The sequence below is a fragment of the Aphis gossypii genome, chromosome X, assembly GCF_020184175.1.
Source record: "Aphis gossypii isolate Hap1 chromosome X, ASM2018417v2, whole genome shotgun sequence".
In the NCBI taxonomy this organism is placed as follows: Eukaryota; Metazoa; Arthropoda; class Insecta; order Hemiptera; family Aphididae; genus Aphis; species Aphis gossypii.
The window spans coordinates 12434410-12452671 of record NC_065533.1 but is presented as its reverse complement, the minus strand read 5'-3'; the positions used below and the strand labels follow the sequence as shown (position 1 = coordinate 12452671).

The window sequence follows — 18262 nt, the reverse complement described above, 5'->3', positions numbered from 1 at the left end:
AACTATTTTATTACCTATAACTCAAAAACATTGTTCGCGAAGAGGGACTTTAAAAGTTTTCGTTCATTATAGATTTTTATTAAACATATTATACCTACCTAGGTAGGTAATGTGCATTTTTATTAAACGAGACTTATATTTATATCATAAACCTATTCACACTGTTTTACTGTGGGTGGGGTATTGAGTCAAATGCAAAGTATTTTTGTTAATTTAAAAAGAAAAAAAAATACGAATTACTTTGTAATTATTGCAAATCTTTTCGAGCCGTCTCGTTATTCGTGACAGCAATACAAAATACATTAAACTCATAGTAATAATAATATTATTTACGTTGGTGCTGTGATCGGACTACCTCCGCCGCCGTCGTGCTTACGAGACAACCTCCCCCACCAATACCGCGTTATCGTCTACATTGTTATCATAATAATATTGTTTGAGTTAACAGGCCGAGTATTGATATCGCCGTGTTGTTATTGTGTAAAATAGTATGTGAATTGTGAAGGAGAGACTGATTGAAATGTTTTTTTTTTTTCCCAAAATGTTTCTAAGTATTTCAGTTTTCCGATTTTAGATTAATACACTATGGGCGTCCAAGGCTTATGGAAATTATTGGAATCGGCTGGGAAACCGATTCCTGTCGAAAAGTTGGAGAATAAAGTACTGAGTATTGGTATCCTTTTATTAAACAACAACAATTACCCTTAATTTCATTTTGACATAATGTATAATAATTGTTTGTCTGTTTTTTAATCGTTTCATAAAATTGTTTGAAAACACCATACAGGTATTGATCTCATTTTACAACGAGACACATCTGTACGCCTTCCGTAAATAATAATTAAAATTAATTAAGTCTTACAGTTGGCGTTAGGTACTCATCACTCATGTATTGTGAATCTAATTGTTGATTAATTATATTGACTAAAATGACTTAAATTGTCTGACTATTAAACACTTAAAAACAATTTAACTTCTAATGACGAAATACCTTATGTATGCTTGAATATTTCCATATGGTATACTTCAAAATTACTTTATTAAGTCTTCATTAACTAAGTATGTATTTTAAATAAGATAACCAATACTTAATTGGTGTTCTTTTAGCTGTTATTTTAAATTTTATTCACCTTAGAGTTAAGACTTAACGGTTTTATCTACAAAAATGATTAAAGTTATCATAATTTGACTAAATAAAATTGAAAATTTAATATTAAAAGATATTTCTTTGTTTTTTTATTTTTTTAATTAGTATCTATTATTATTATTATTATTTTGTATGCCTTCAGTATTATTCAGTTGTCTGCATTTGTGAAATCAGTTTTATTGCTTATCTTTAGATAGAATCGGCGAACACAAAAAAGTAGATTTAAAAGTTAGATATTATTTAATATTTAGTGACTTTTGTTAAGTGGAATTAATTTCTTTTTAAAGTATAAAATGAAAATTAATTTTTTGTAAACAAGTTAAAACATAAGAATATATTATTTTAAAATTTGTACATAATAAGTTGTTTAGTTAATAGTAATAGTAATAGCTTTATTAAATATAAAATACAATTTCTGATACTTATTAAATTTTTGAATATTACATTGATATTTTTTTAATTTTAGAGTAAGAAAATTTAAACTGCAATTTAACTTAAAGCTTTTTATACAAGTTTTCTGAAATTTTTAGAATTTAAAATATTTTATTTACATTAATGGTCAAAAATACTGATAGAGCCTGATTATTTTTTAATTGAGATTAGGTAAGTTACATGAAAACAATTTAAAAAAGAATTACCTAAATAATAAAAATATTGTTTTAAAATATTAAATACTTAATTTAGTAAGTTAAATGAACAGTTTCAGTTGAGTAATTTATAAATTTAATTATGAAATTGCTTAAACAATTTCAACTTTTATAAGTTTTTGAATATTTTTTTTTTCATACCATCTAAGCAACTATTCGTTATTTTTGATTTAAAGTTTATATAATGTTATATAGATTTACAATTTTTTATTTAATTTCTGAAAATTATAACATATTTTAATAAGTTAAAATTGTTTAGTTAATGATTGTGTTGATTCATTTTTGACTTAAAATGTAACTAATTGATTCTTGTTATAAGTTTTATCTCATTTGATATTAGTAATATATGCCATTTTATTATTTGAAAATCAATATAATTATTTAAAAATAGTCAATTATTTTACTAACTTAAATAGTTAAAATTATAAAGTATATAATATCTATACTAATAACTAGGTTGTTATAAAATTACATTTTAGAAAGATTTAAGAAAAAAATATTATTTTTAAATTTTAATTTCAAGTCCTGCTATAAATTATTTATTATTTCTATTAATTTACTATTAACTATTATTAATCATGAAATAATAAATAAATTATTTTGTTATAATTTTATAAGGTATTCTGTTATTTTATAACTAAACATACTATTGCCTATAATTAAATAATAATATAGAATTTTATATTTTATATCATAGTATTTTGGTAATACATATGCATATACTATTTATGTATACATATTACATAACATTATTTATATTGATTAAAATAGAATTATTATTTGTTTGATATATACATTTTTTTTTAAGATGTGAAAGCTCTTCCATTTTGTTATTGACTTGATATTTAATATGCTCTAAAGTACACTCAAATTTTTGTTTTCCCATGGCCATACAATGATGTATTGTTGATTGTATATAAAGCAATTATAAAATTATTATGGGTACAATAATTAATCATGGGAATTCAGAATAAGATTGTACGTATTTGTGTAATTAGAAAAAAAAATGAAACACTTTAGCCTTCTTCAAACTTTCACAAATTTTCTATTTTAAGTATTTATTTTTAACTTGTGACCCATGTGGTATAAAATAATTATAAATTCTTTATTTCTTTAAAAATAAATATGATGTATTTAAATGAGTTTATAATGTTTTAATTACAATTTCCGAAAAATTTGTTTATTATTATTTATTATAGTTAATATTTAGACACCTAATACATTTTTTTAGCAATTCAATTTAAAATGTTAGCAACTGAAGATTGCAAAAATCAATGTGTAAGTGTTAATAAAGTTAAAAACAACTGTGTATTTTACCTAAATATGTAATATATTCTGAATATGTGGATATTTCTGTAATAATATATAGACTATAGAATAAATATAATAAAGTTGTAGTAAAAAAATAAATGTTTTATTAACTTTTTATTTAAATTAATTAACTAATTTATTTCTTATATTAATCTATAAATATATTATATAATCAAATTATTGCTTGTATTAAGATTTTATAAATATATATAATTAACTGACCATCCATGAAAATATCATGGGTTCATACAAATGAAATTTTTTTTTTCTGCACATTTAGTGAAAATTGCGATCAAATTTTTTACTAAATTTAAATGATATTAAACAAGTTGTAACCATGTTAGATTATATATATGTTTTTTTTTTGGTAAGCACAACTATGTAAACATAATAATATGTAAAATAAAATAAGGTATTTATTCATTAAATTTTATATTTTTTGAATTGTCATTAGTTTATGAAATATATTAATGCTTTGTTTAAAGCATTAAAAATGCGGCAATCAAATGAATTTCCTTAAATATATTATCTAACAGATGTTTCAATATGGATGTACCAAATAATTAAAGGTGTTCAAGAAAGTGAGCATGGCGCTACAACAAATGGTCATTTAATAGTAATGTTTCATAGAATATGTAAATTATTGTTCTATGGTATTAAACCAATATTTGTATTTGATGGTGGTGTACCAGAGCTTAAAAAAATAACTATTGTAAGTATACAATTAAAATTTTAATTACTGAAGTTTAAACAAATATTTTATTGATAAGAATGAATTTGTTAAACACATTTTCATTACAGAAATTAAATATTTGTATTGCTATTAACTATTATAAGGTATAATAATATACTTGATGTATATTTTAAAATTTTTATTATTTATTATTATAGATAGTTACTTATTATTTTACACTTAAAAAAATTAATTATAAATAATTATTGTTATAGTTTTAATCTAAAATAAACAAGATTAATTCATCATAGTTTTTTAATGTGAGTTATTTTGGATACTAATAACTAGGGCTCGGATTTCAATGCATATGCATCTTTTTTTTTGGATGTCTTACGCGATGCTTTCCAAGCTACAAATATGTTTCAGGTTCTCCGTGTTCTAACCATTTTTCCATTTCTAAACATTTTTTAGGACATTTTTTGCATTTTTAGCACATTTTATACTTTTTAGAGCATTTTTTGACGTTTTTAATGCATTTTTTTATATTTTAGGACATTTTTTACCTATTTCTCGTATTATGGCTAAAAAAATTGACCTCATTGAAATATAAGTTCTATATTATAATTTATAATATTATAGTATAGCATTACTGACGTAAAATAAATTATTTTCATTTTGAACTTAACATCAGGGGTAATCTGGTTTTAAATTAGACAAGGCTGAAATTTATCTTTAAGTCACATCAATTAATTGATAACTAATTTTTTTATAATAATTTGAATTTATTTAATAAATAATTAATTTTTTAAAAAGGTTTTTTTTGATATTTTTAATACATTTAAATCCGAGACCTACTAATAACATTTTACAATGTTTGGTCTTAGTGAGAAATGTTATTATGAAGTTTTATTTATAGCACATACAATTATTAAAAAATTCTTTTTAATTTAGGGTGTCGTTAATTTAAATAATTAAATTATGCTATTGTCAAATTTTTGTAGAGTATTTGTGATAAAATAACAAAAATGGCCCCAAGTTTTATTATTTTCTCACATTATTTTCGAGTTATTTAACAGTTAGATATTAAATAAAAATAGAGTAAATATCACTGATTGTTTCTGTTTTTAGTTTTGACGATCATAATTATTTTTGAGAATCCATGGGAAAATCGTTATGTATTAACTTGTTGTTACAGATTCTGTGGGAACAAAAATATTTTTTCTTGACTAATAACTGTTTGAAATGCATAGTAATTTATTTAAGCTATAATTAGTTCTTAATTACCATGAATCAGCTTTGGCATTGTTTTCATGGATGTGCTACTTATATACAATACAATTTATAAAAAAAAAAACATCTGATTATAATCAAAACTAGTTGAAATGTCAATAATTTTTCCTATTCATTTCTGTATATTAAAAATAAATCATAAAAAAATATATATTTTCTTTATATATTTACCTATGAATCATTAGTTACATACATAATTTCATTTTTAATTGTAGGCATTATACTATTAATCATGAATTTAATATTTTTGATTATTTTATAATAATTAATAGTTTCTAAGTGTTATAATATTATAAAGATAAAGTAAATATATAAATTGTATATATAATTAATATAAACAGTATTACATAATTCTAGCATTTATTTAATATTGATTCAAGTAAATATATTATATATTATAATGTATATTTTAGTATAAAATGTAATTACTAATGAGTTAATAAAATAAAAATAAATTATATTATAAAGATTAGGTATGAGGAAATTATATAGGTATTTTTAGATACATCCTGGTAAGGTAGATTTAGCAATCAGACAAAAATTGATGTATTTAATAAGCTATAATAATTGGTTATTAATATTATACAGTAAAAATACAACATAATATTTTTAGAGCTATATTTATTAAATTCTATTTAACAAATTTATTCATCATACAATTGTTGTTTACTGTATTACTGCTAATACATGTATTATTACTTTTTACTGTTTTAATTTAGAAGATTCATTGTTTATAAATATTAGGTAATTGTATATTATATGTAATACATTTTTTTTTTTCATGAGTCATTTTATATTTGAAATATTTCTGGTTTTTACTTATTAATTATTATTAATACTTTATCGTTTATTTATTTTACATTTTTACATTAAATAATTATTTTATGTGTTTAATAAAATGTTCACATTACAATAAATTACACTACACATAAGTCAGGTTTAATAAATTTACGGATATAATAATAATAATAATAAAAAAAAATTAAAAATTAGTTAAAGGAAAATAGTCCAATAGCCACCAATGTATAGTATCGTTAATATTATAAAATAGTTGCTTATTCATTTCTTTGTAAATTAATTGTATGTTATTTATTAATAAATTAAACTGTAAAAACATATAACAATCTAACTTAACTAAATGTAGAGAAAATTAAAGCTCAATAATTTGTTTTAGGAAACTGATAAAATTTAAAATTATTTATTATTCATAAAATAATTATATAATAATAGATATTAAATTGTGAAATAATGTAAATATTACAATGTTTTTTTTAAATAATGTATATGTGTATGCTGATTACCCTGCGATTTATAAGTATTTTTAAATTTTAAATATTTAACTTACTCATAATATTTATAAAAGTTGAAATATTGTAAAAACCCAAAACTTTTTTCATTTCAATTTTTATAATAGGTAAATTCACTCTAATATTAAATATAATAATGCTAATTTGCTCTGTTGCACATTTCTCAGAGAAAAAATAAATGTTTTGGTTAAAATCTTCTTTAGGTGTTTGTTTATATTCCATTAATTTTTTGTTTGGTTATTTTTTTAATGGACACTTTTTTAAATATGTATTTGTAATAGTTATTTTAGTTAAAAGTTATAACTTATATTATTATAAATGTATGTTAATATAAATAAATAAATTAGTAATATTTATTTTAGGCTCAAAGACAAGCTCAAAAAAACCGTGCCAAAAAATCAACTGGAAAAACCAAAGAAAAATTATTAAAAAACATGTTAGAACAGGCAGCCTTAAAAACTGTTATGAATGCTGAAAATGCATTGTCTGAAGATGAAGTAATCTCTAAAACTGTTGGCCGTTTGAATAAAGGAGCTGAAACTGATTTGTTTGAGCTACCAAACCTGCCAGAACCCATGTAAATTAATTCTTATTATATAATTTATTTAAAAATGAAGTAATTTTTTTTTAAGTTTATGACTAACTATACTCCATTTATGTTTAGAAGTGACCCAGGTGTCAGATTTATGCTCATGAACATGGCATCGTTCTGTGTATAATTTACTGTTGATTTATTAAATAGAAAAACAATTATGTGAGACTAGTGCACCACCAAAAAACCTGGTTGCTTTTAAACACAAATGGAGTTAACATATTATTATTTTTTAATTGATTTGGAATTTTAACAATTTGTTTTTTAGTGAAATTGACAAAAAAAGAGTACCTATTAAGGAAAAGGATCAGTCATACACAAATTTATCAAATGAAAATATTCTATTGTTAGCTGTAGAAAATCAAAATAATGATTTTTTATATGCAAATATTGCCAAGGACAAGGAAAAAAGTTCTCCTGTGAAATTAAATGTATACACGATACCTGATAGCTATAAAAAGATTTATAACTATATTTAAAAATAACTCTATTGTTTACAGTTTTTACATACTAAAATTTGATTCCAGGCATTTTCATCTATGCAAATTGGGGAACTTTTGAATGGTTATTCACAAGATCAAAAACGTTTATCAGAAAAAAAAAATCAACAAAAATTAAAACGTGAAATGACATTTAATGAATTAGAAATGTTTTTAAATGATGACAATAAAACTATTAATAATATCGATGAATTTAGTCAAAAAATTGATTCTGATCAAGATACTGTTTTTTATTATGAATCTGGTATGTAATTAAAACAGTAGATGAAGAGAAAAATGTATAAAACTAATTATCAAATTTGAAATTTGTTAAAAATAAAAACATTATGACCCACCTTAGTAACTTAAAAAAAAATAAAAAGAACAACAAAATATCTACTGCCTCATTCAATAAGATAAAATATAACTGTAGTTGTAAAATATGATAGCAATCATATTGCAAGCATATCATATTATAAATCATAATGATAGCATTTTATGATTTTAATACTATCTTTACTGTAAAAATGAATCTAGTTTCTTTGTTTTCTCACTTAATATTTTGTATTAATCTTATTTTTATGTTATTGTTATTATATAGATTGGCAATAGGTTGTATCCTACTTATTATATATTTCTTATTTATGTATAAAAGTTGCCAACTAAGTAAAAATAATGTAACTACTAAGTATATTTATCATTGTCATTTTTATGAATTGGTTTATTTTATTACTATAACATTTTTAGCTGCATCAATTCTACTATTAAGTAAAATCTGATATTCTTTTTGGACATGTTTTATAATTTTATATTCATCTTAGATAATTGAATGTTCAATAGAATCAATAAAATAGATCAATAATTTTTGTTTAATATTAACATAGAAATTGTTTTAACTAAAAACATTACTAAAATATAATTTAAACTAATTAAATAGATAATAAACTATAATATTTATATTACAATTTTTATTTATATAGGTATCAACAAATCAGCCAAAAGTAGTAATTTAAAGAATAATGAAATGCCTAAAAAAATAAAAACATCAAATTTTGAAAAAAGTGTTGAACCTGAATCAAAGAGTACAAGCCATAAAATTATTACCACTGACGCCATTGGATCACCTACTTTAACAGAAGGTTTGCATTAAAAATTGTTTAGACGACTATGCCTTCATGTGTTGTCCCAGTCTTACACACTTAAAATATAGCAAATTTGTGTTAAGTAGAATCCATTTTGCATTGTTAGTTTCAATATAATAGTAAACTTACTTATTAGCGTGTTTAAGTGTAGATCAGTTATATATTGTTATCTTTTCTGTTTCTTTTATACTTTAATTTTAAAGCGAGTTATAAGTACTATAGTGTGTTGAATGCTCTGATTTTAAATTAAGAAAACACAGATAATAATCTTATTTTTGATTTTAGTAATTGAAAATTTACTATAATATTTAAACTTAAATTTAAAATAGATTCTGCTGAACACAAATTTGGAACGTCATATGTTTATGAAAAAAAAAGAGGACGCTTATATCTTCTTTAGTGAAATTTTTATAATATATTTTTAGAATGTATGCATATTAATTATTAAATATATATCTTTTGTAGATATTGATGAAGATATATTTAAAGCACTTGCTGGTGATGAATCCCTTGAAGAAGATAGATTAGCATGGCTCATCTTTAATGAAAATAAAATAGCTAGTAAAAGACGATCAAGTAATCTTTAATTATAAAATAATACTAAAATTATAATAACATTTTCAACAAGGAATTAATTGTTGTAGGTGAATTTGAGTCACCAAATATAAAATGTCCTAAACCTGATACAGGTTTTAGTAGCGGTTCTGAAGTATTAACATCAGATATTGAAGAAGATGAAACTGTAAAAAGTAACAAAGTTTTGTCCAAAAAACATTCTTCCAGAAGTATTTTTATTACAGAAGATGATGTATCAAATGAAAATTTAGATAATTTCAATGAAGAAGATTATTTATCATGGGTATCCCATAGTATAGGTACACTTTTATAAAAATTTGATTGAATTAATTATTAATTATAATTTATGAGCTTTTGTTTCCATCCTAGTTTTATCTTAAAAATATTATGATAGACTTATTTAATAAATGCGTAATTATATTAAGGAATTATCTTATAAAAAAATAACATAAGATCTAAATGGCATTTTATTGAAAATATAACATTGTTAGTTAATAATAATTATTTAGTTTAATTATTTTTTCATTGTTTAATATTAGACGAATCTAGTCAAACAAAAAAGGAAAACAAAAATTCAATCATTAACCCTCAAGATATTCCATCTACAAGCAAAGCTTTTCCATTTCAAGAAAATGAGGATAATATATCTAAAAGAATTTCTGTTGATCAACAACATATCAATGAATCAATATATTTTGCATCAAAATCTTTAAAAACTGAAGAATTGAATGTATTTAATAATGATTCGCCCACAATAGAATCTGATAATTCAAATGATTCTTTTTCTGAAAATTCTGTTAATTTTTCACCTGAAGAAAGTTTATCTGAGGATGATGCAAAATTACAAGGTTTGTTTAAATTTTTCTAAAAATATGAACATGAAAATAGGTAATTAAAACAGATTATAATAGTTCTACATTTTTCAATAATTATTTTTACATTCATATTTTAAGTAATGTTTTAAGATCATGTGCCATTTGAAAACATATTAGAAGATATAAGTATGCACACATTAAAAATGATTTACAAACATTTTAAATCTGGGTTATATACGATTGTATAAGGCTTAGATTTGTTTGTCTAATTCTGCTTATTCAAAAAAAAAAAAAAATAATAATAAATAAATGAGTTATTTATTATTTGTATATTATTTATAATTTTAAAATATAAGTATATTTATTTTCTGATATTTATGTTTTTTATTTTAATTTATTGACTTTTAGTACCTGTATTAAAACTTTCTTTTAGATAATAAAAACATAAAATATGTCAATCAAGTTTCTGATAAAAAGTCAGATGCTCCAAAAGTTACTAAAAATGAATTCAAAGAAACAAATTCAACAAAAAATGGTAATAAAAAATTTGTATTACAAATTTTGATTTATATAATATATTTGCCCATATTCTAAAAATTGTTCTGCTGTATAATTTTTACATTTAATTATTAATTTTTGTTTTATAATTAGTTATAAGAGAAAAATTTAATTCTCCAACAAAATGTAATAATATTTCTACAAAATGGCCCAAATCTCCCAACAATGAATCTAGTTCTATGAATGAACAATATTTACAGTCCATACAAGTGATTATATAAAAGATAGATAATAGTAATAATAATAAATTAATAATTGTTATTTTTAGGATACATTAATTAAGCGTCAAAATGATTTAGCTAGTTTACACAGAACATCTGATCGAATGGCTTCTTCTGTTACACAAAAGATTACATCGGAAATAAAGGTAATAATTGCTAGATATTTTAAGTGTTAAGTTTTTATTAATAAATTAATTAAAAAATGCTTGATATCTTTTGAGATTTAAAACATTATGTTATTATTTACATTATATTATTATGATCCAATATAATGTAATATAATGTAATATAATGTAATATAATATACTACTAAAACCAATGCAGCATGAATTTTGATTGCAATCTATTATCACATGAAACAAATTATAGAAAATAGAAATAAAAACTTATAATAGTTATAAATAAATACATTTTTATTTTTAGGGTCTCTTGAAGCTGTTTGGTATACCATATATAACAGCACCAATGGAAGCTGAAGCACAATGTGCTTTTTTAGAAAAAATTGGACGAACAGAAGGTACTGTGACAGATGATAGTGATGTATGGTTGTTTGGAGCAAATGTTGTATATAAAGATTTTTTTGATAACCAAAAATATGTTAAACAATTCAAAAGTATTGATATTAAACAGAAATTTGGTAATATATCTTTATGTGAACTCATTATAAAGTATAAAATTGTATATTTAAATGTGTTTTATTTATTTATTTTAGCTTTATCTAGAAATAGTTTTATTCAATTAGCATTTCTTGTGGGAAGTGATTACACAAATGGAATTGATGGTATTGGTCCAGTATCTGCTATAGAAATTTTATCTTTTTTTGAATCCAAAACTAAAAATATGAACATTGAAGAAAAATTACTAAAAATTAAGGAAATTGTTAATTCAAAAGCTGAAGTATATTGTGATATACCATTTATGAAAAAATTAAAATCCACCAAAATTGGCAATGGTAAATTCATATGTTTAATATTATAATACAATTTTAGACAAACTAAAATTAAATTTCTTATTTTGTAATTAAAAATACAGATTTTCCTAATAAAGCTGTTATAAATGCTTATCTCCACCCAATTGTAAATGAATCGATTGAAAGCTTTAATTGGGGTACACTCCAAGTGGACTCGATTGTTCAATTTGCTCAAACTAATTTTGATTGGGATGTTTCTAAAACAAAAAGCAAATTAGCTCCTGTATTAAAAAAAGTTTCTGAACGAACAGTAAGTTTATAAAATATTCTTATTATTTTTTTGTATGATTAAAACATAGCAATTTTTTAAAATTATTTTATTTGTTATTAATTGGTTTAAAATATTTTTGTTTTAGACGCAAACAACATTAGATTCATTTGTAAAAGCTCTTCCCAAATTAAGTAATACAAATACTGGTATGAGTAAACGTGTTAGTCAAGCTGTCAAAAGGTTGCGAAATGATAATAGTTCTGTTGAATATAATAAGAAATCTGGTAATTCAAAAATATCATTATCTGATTCAAATGATATTACTAATAAAAAACGTAGGAAAAATCTAAAATAAATGTTTATTCAATTGTCATAGAGAATGAAACTGTGCCAAAATGTATTGTATCCAATTTCGCTCTAATTTAAACAAAATAATTATTTATTAAATATGAATACATTTTTATGTGATCCATATGCTTCACTGTTTTTGATATTATATTACTGTTATTATTCTTTGAGTAAATTCAGCTGTAGAATTTCTAGTCATTCATAATGAGAATTTAATTCTTGTAACATTTTTAAGTATTGAAATATCTATATATATATATATTTTTAAAAAAATAACAAAGTAAAATCTAAATTGATTTTTTTTTTTTTTTGGTTTAATATTATTATTATTATTATTTTTTAATAATAATAATTATCCTAGAATGTAGAATAATTTAAATATTTATTTTGATAATAATATTTATTATTTTACAATAAGTGTATTTTTACACAGCACAGTTTAACAGTTCATAGTTTACTATGTACATTATTAATTTATCATTTTCTTAACAATTATAACTAGAATATGATCTATTACGTATGTTAATTAACTTTTATAAACTGTTTACTTACCTTTATCATATTTCAAAATAAAGTTTTATAGTAAATAATTTATTGCAAATTCAAACTTGAAAACATGTATAATACATCACTTATTAAATCAATATTAATTTATAAGTTAAAATTGTTTTATATAATAAATTAATATTACTTTATATTAGGAAATTTAAAAATATTTTAAAGGAGTTTTATAGTAAAGTTTATATAAGGAATAATTGTTTTTTTTTTATTTATTTATTTTATTTTATTATCATCTAATTTAGTTTAAATTAATTTTAGTAATTTTTATATGGGACTGATTAAATATATACAAAATATTATCATTGAACCTTTGTAAAATTATAGATAAGTAAATGTGTGTTTAAAAATTGATTGACAAAAACTAAAAACTGTTTATTTTTTTATGTATATTATATAATACATTTGTGATTATTTCTTAAGAGGGCACTATTTATCTATAAATTATTGTTTGCTTAAAGGATAACTATTCAGGCTACAGTCATTGTTGAACTAAATAATATGTGATACTAAAAGTATTCTTTATTGTTTTTCTGAATTATAATTAGCTTAAGTGGTTATTTTTACTTGCATAATCATTATTCTATATTATAATTTTGTATTTACATAATGACCAACAATGGTACTAACATGGGACCACTTGTAAGTTATTTTGAATAAGTATTAAAAATTAAAATATATTATAATTACAATTTTTATTTTTATTGTGGTATCATTGAAATTGCATTCATTTAACTTCATAAATAGTGGATTTGTGCTGTCTTCTTAAGAGTTATAGTTTTTATGATAATTAAGCTAGATTCACATTATAACTAAACTATGTTATTCTTTATATACTTAATATGTAGGTAAAAAAATGATTATAACACTTTATCTACAAGTTAAATATATTAATAATTCACATTAAATTGTAGTAATGTAGTATAGTGTGAACTGATCGTAACTCAACAACTGTTCTTGTTATGTGTAAGATTGTACATTTAAATTAGCTTTATCAAACAAATCAAAAACTAACTTATTATTATTGTTATTAAACACATTTACTAATTTATTGGACTAGGTATATGAATAATTTATACCTGACATTCCCACCTTAGTAAGAGTTATATATTTTAAATTTTACCTAGTCACACATATTTAAGAATATTCATATTTTAGACCAGTTGTTGTTTGACTTAATTCATTTTATTTTATTATCCTTAAATATTAAATTATATATAATTATTCAAAAACAAGTATAATGTATATATTATGTTTGAATTTAATTTTTAAGGTTTACTAAAATATAATAAAATTATAAATCTAAATTTTTGGTTTTTTTGTTTCTTCAATACTTAATGTCTTTACTATAATTTTAATTATAATAAATTATCAAATGTATTAATTTATGGAAATAAAATTTTTATTGTGATATTTCACTATAAATAATTATTTTGGTTCATTTTAAGAGTAAATTAAATCTGTGTTATATTTTTTTAAGCTAAGAATTTTGAATGATAATTTAATCAATTAGATATAATATAATGCATTTTATTTATTAACTTGAATTTATAATAATTAATAATACATTTAAATAATCTATATATCATATTTAATACTTGATATTATGTTAAAATATGATAATATTTAAATTAATTAATAAAATAATGGTTATTATGTTAATAATTTTAACAATTATTTTTTGTTCTGAATTAACTATATTATGATAGGTATACATAATGATTCATAAAATTAAATATTTAACTAATACAGTAACAAATACATTTAAGTATAAAATTTAAAATGTTTGATTAAAGTAATTATTTAAATTATCAATAATTTTAATATTATTTCTACAAGCCGAACATTTATGTTAAAAAAGTTATAATTTATTACACTATGTACTTATTTATTCAATTTTAGGTCAGTAATTATTATATATGTATTTAATTTTTAGTAAAATTCATTGTAGTGTCTACTGTCCAATGTTAATAACTAATATAATATAATAAGTGGTTTTTAATTTAATTTTTATATTATGTACCTACTTGAAATTATATACATAAAATTGTACTTACTTGAACAAATAAATGTGCTTAACGGTATTATTGTGTATTCAGGAATGTTTAAAATTATAATTTATAATTTTTAGATAAAGCTGGCCAATTTAATGACATAATTGAAAATACTCGTTAGTATACAATTTTTGAGAGTATTAAGATATATTATTGTATAATTTAATATGCTAGAATGCTGTTTAGAAGACTGTTTAAGAGGTTTGATATTAGTAACTTTCATTATATTTTGAGAACAATTTTTACTTTTGTTTTAAATTTATTTAATACTAATTTTTTTTCAAATTTATGTATGTCTATTTTTTTAAAACAGATAATAGGCTGAACCTAATTTAGCCAGCTGGACAAGTTTTAATACAAAGATTTTATAACTAAGGAAATAAATATGTTGTAACCTTAGGCTTGCTTATTTTCTAATTAAGTGATGTGATAAAAATGTTTGAAAATATTTTGGATTTTAGAACTAAACTGCATTTATTTTATCTTTTGAAATAGATCAAGAATTCTGAACAATTTTAATATTGAAGCAAAAAATGCATTAAGAATTAATATTGACAGTTCTATCATCGCTTAAGCAAAATTTATAACTGTGATAATAACAATACATTCTTCATTTGTCATTGTTCTCGGAATAAAAATTTGTTTAAGATAAAATATAGTTAATTTTATAGTATAATTTTGATATAATTTAGTAGATAGATAATTATCCAATAAAATAAAATAAAACATTAAAAATTTAATTTTAAAATATTTGATTTTATTCTTAAAATATATACTACACTAATGTATTATCCATTACAATGTTTAGTATTCATATAGTTATTTAAAAAAAAAATAATACTATTAATATCCTTAAGAATTGTTCTAAATTATGGATGAAATGTATATAAGCATATGTTTCCTTAATAACATTATGTTATACAGCAAAATATTTTTTATTAAAAGATATAAAGGTATTATTATAATATTATTACTTATTAGATTATGTTATATTAAACATTATATAATATAATTATAAGTAAATAGGTACAAAAAAAAAAAAAAAATAATAATAATAATAATAAAAATTTACTCATTGACGTTATATCCATTAAATCTATACCCCCTCCCCCACCAATACTCAAAATTCAAAATTTAATTTTACTAGAGTTTGGGTTATTTGTTTACTTGTATGTATACATTATAAATTTTAAATATTTCATTGAATATATGAAATAATTAATAACAATTAGGCTTCGGAATTTTAAGTGGTAAAATTGATATAGAATAGCATTAAAGAGTAAAAATAGCATTTTAAACGTAAATAAAGCAATTTGTTTTATTTAATTATTTAATTATTTTTAATTATAATAAAAAAATGTCATAAGCAAATTTTTATTGTAAAAACATACTGTAAACTTTCATTTATCAGAGCTAAAAAATACTTTATTAATAATTCTATTTGTAAAAATATGACTAACGCATGTATCCAATTAATTTGTATCATTAGTTATTATCTGATACCAATTATTCATAACATATCGAAATATTGTTGAACTAATTTATTAATTATGTATTTATGTTACCATAACTACATTTGAGTTATCGTAAAAAAAATAATATTTTAATATTAAATTTATATACAAAAAAGGAATTTATAGAGAAAATAGCTATTATTATACAGCTTATTATATTTGAATGTAAATGAAATACGCTTATGTGGAAAGTATTAAGGGTTAGTTTTCCATGTATTATATGTTTTTTTAAAAATAAAAAAGTACTTGATTTTAAATCCTAACTCTAATAATAACTGTATTTGTAACTGAAGTAAAATATAAACTAATCTATGCATTTTTAAATTTAACATATCCGATTTAACTTTATTATCATTCTAATTTTACTACTTCTTATACTACTTACTTATAGATTATATGATAAGAACTTTTTTTTTAATAGTATCAAAATAAGTTTAAATTATATTTAAGTACTAAATTATATAAAATTTGATCATTGTTCTTTATTAATCAAAATGGGACAAAAAACTTACTTGTTTGGTAATATTAGTTTTGAGTTGATAATTAAATTATCATTTAATACTTATACACAGGACTGGGCAGTATTTTGTTTAAAAAAATTTTTAAATATATGTTTGAGATAGAATTATAATTAGTATCTTTTTATGTTTTAAATCATTTTATTAAAACCTTATGCATGTGCTTTAGATTATTTGCAAGGTCAAGTTAATTGTTATTACGATGTATTAATACCAAAATTATATTTTAGTTTAAATTCTGGCTTGAATAGTTAAAAGAAAAAAATTAAGCTATTTATCTTCTATAATATTCCCATTTGTACTATTGTTGACTAAGAGATTTGATTGTTTTTTGTATTTAACATCTGAAGTTAATGATGTTAATGTAAGCTCTAAAAAAGTAAGTAATTGAGAAAAAAAATTAAAATTTATTGTATCTATGAAAGAGTATGTTATTTAAAATAAATTCCTAAGTTGAATTCTATTCAAATGGAAAGTCAGAGATCAGTGGACCCTTTTATTATTTATTTTTTAGTCAAACAAGTCAATATAACAATCAACTAATAATCTTGAAGTTATAAGCTTTTTAAATGATAAAAGAAATCACTTAGTTGCCTAAATAATTACCTAAAAATAAAAATGAATGTTTCTAAAATATAATATACAAGATTTTATTCTTAAATTGCAGCTCAACTAATTTTTTAATATGCTAGACTTGTTTATTTTCTATGCAGATTTAGTATTTTTAGATAATACTTTAAAAGTTGAAAAGTTAGTTTTTTAAAAAAAATTACCTAACATTTAACAAGCAATTTATTGTATAAAATATTCACATAGGTTATAAACAGTTTTAATCTTCATTGTTCATGCGCCATAAATTAAAAATTTACAAACTTATTATTTAAAAATATAGAATACCTACTAGAAATAAGAACTGTGATAATTTAATAAAAATCTTTAAAAATATAAATTATTATGTATCTTGTACTTAGATATTAATATGTTAGAAATAAATGTATTTTGTATTGAAATACTTTTTTTGAAGTGCCTACTCTGCCCAGCCCTACAGCTGATCATACATATTATTTTAGACTTTAATAACACTTAATAAATATCTACCTATAAAATTAAAAATTGAATGAGAAATGAAATATAATATTTTAGTTATATTATTCTAAATACCTACTCATTTTAAAAAGGTACCTACACATAACATATAACATATTATCTATGTAATTATTAAATCATAAATCAACATGAATAAATAGTTAATTTATATTATAACTAAATATCTAATCAATGGTGATTTTTATATGATATATTATCAAGAGGTTGCTTTACTCTAAATAGTA

The 18262-nt window shown here is 20.7% G+C and overlaps 1 protein-coding gene across 1 annotated transcript; it reads left to right on the top strand.

Moving 5' to 3' along the window:
• The first annotated feature begins 449 nt into the window (after positions 1-449).
• LOC114119015 (DNA excision repair protein ERCC-5 homolog) lies at positions 450-12719 on the top strand. The gene is made up of 16 exons (XM_027980467.2): positions 450-673; positions 3642-3817; positions 6738-6952; positions 7236-7398; positions 7495-7711; positions 8427-8585; positions 9054-9164; positions 9233-9463; positions 9704-10012; positions 10413-10514; positions 10631-10746; positions 10806-10904; positions 11182-11395; positions 11471-11710; positions 11791-11978; positions 12085-12719. Exons 1-16 carry the CDS (start codon positions 586-588, stop codon positions 12292-12294), a joined length of 2838 nt encoding a protein of 945 aa, XP_027836268.2. The 5' UTR covers positions 450-585; the 3' UTR covers positions 12295-12719.
• Positions 12720-18262: the final 5543 nt, after the last annotated feature.

Excerpts from the sequence above, each read along its gene's own strand:
- LOC114119015 (XM_027980467.2), top strand. The coding sequence starts at position 586 with ATGGGCGTCCAAGGCTTATGGAAATTATTGGAATCGGCTGGGAAACCG. Across the intron at positions 6,953-7,235 it reads CCAAACCTGCCAGAACCCAT|TGAAATTGACAAAAAAAGAG; the intron begins GTAAATTAATTC and ends TTTGTTTTTTAG. Across the intron at positions 9,165-9,232 it reads AGCTAGTAAAAGACGATCAA|GTGAATTTGAGTCACCAAAT; the intron begins GTAATCTTTAAT and ends TAATTGTTGTAG.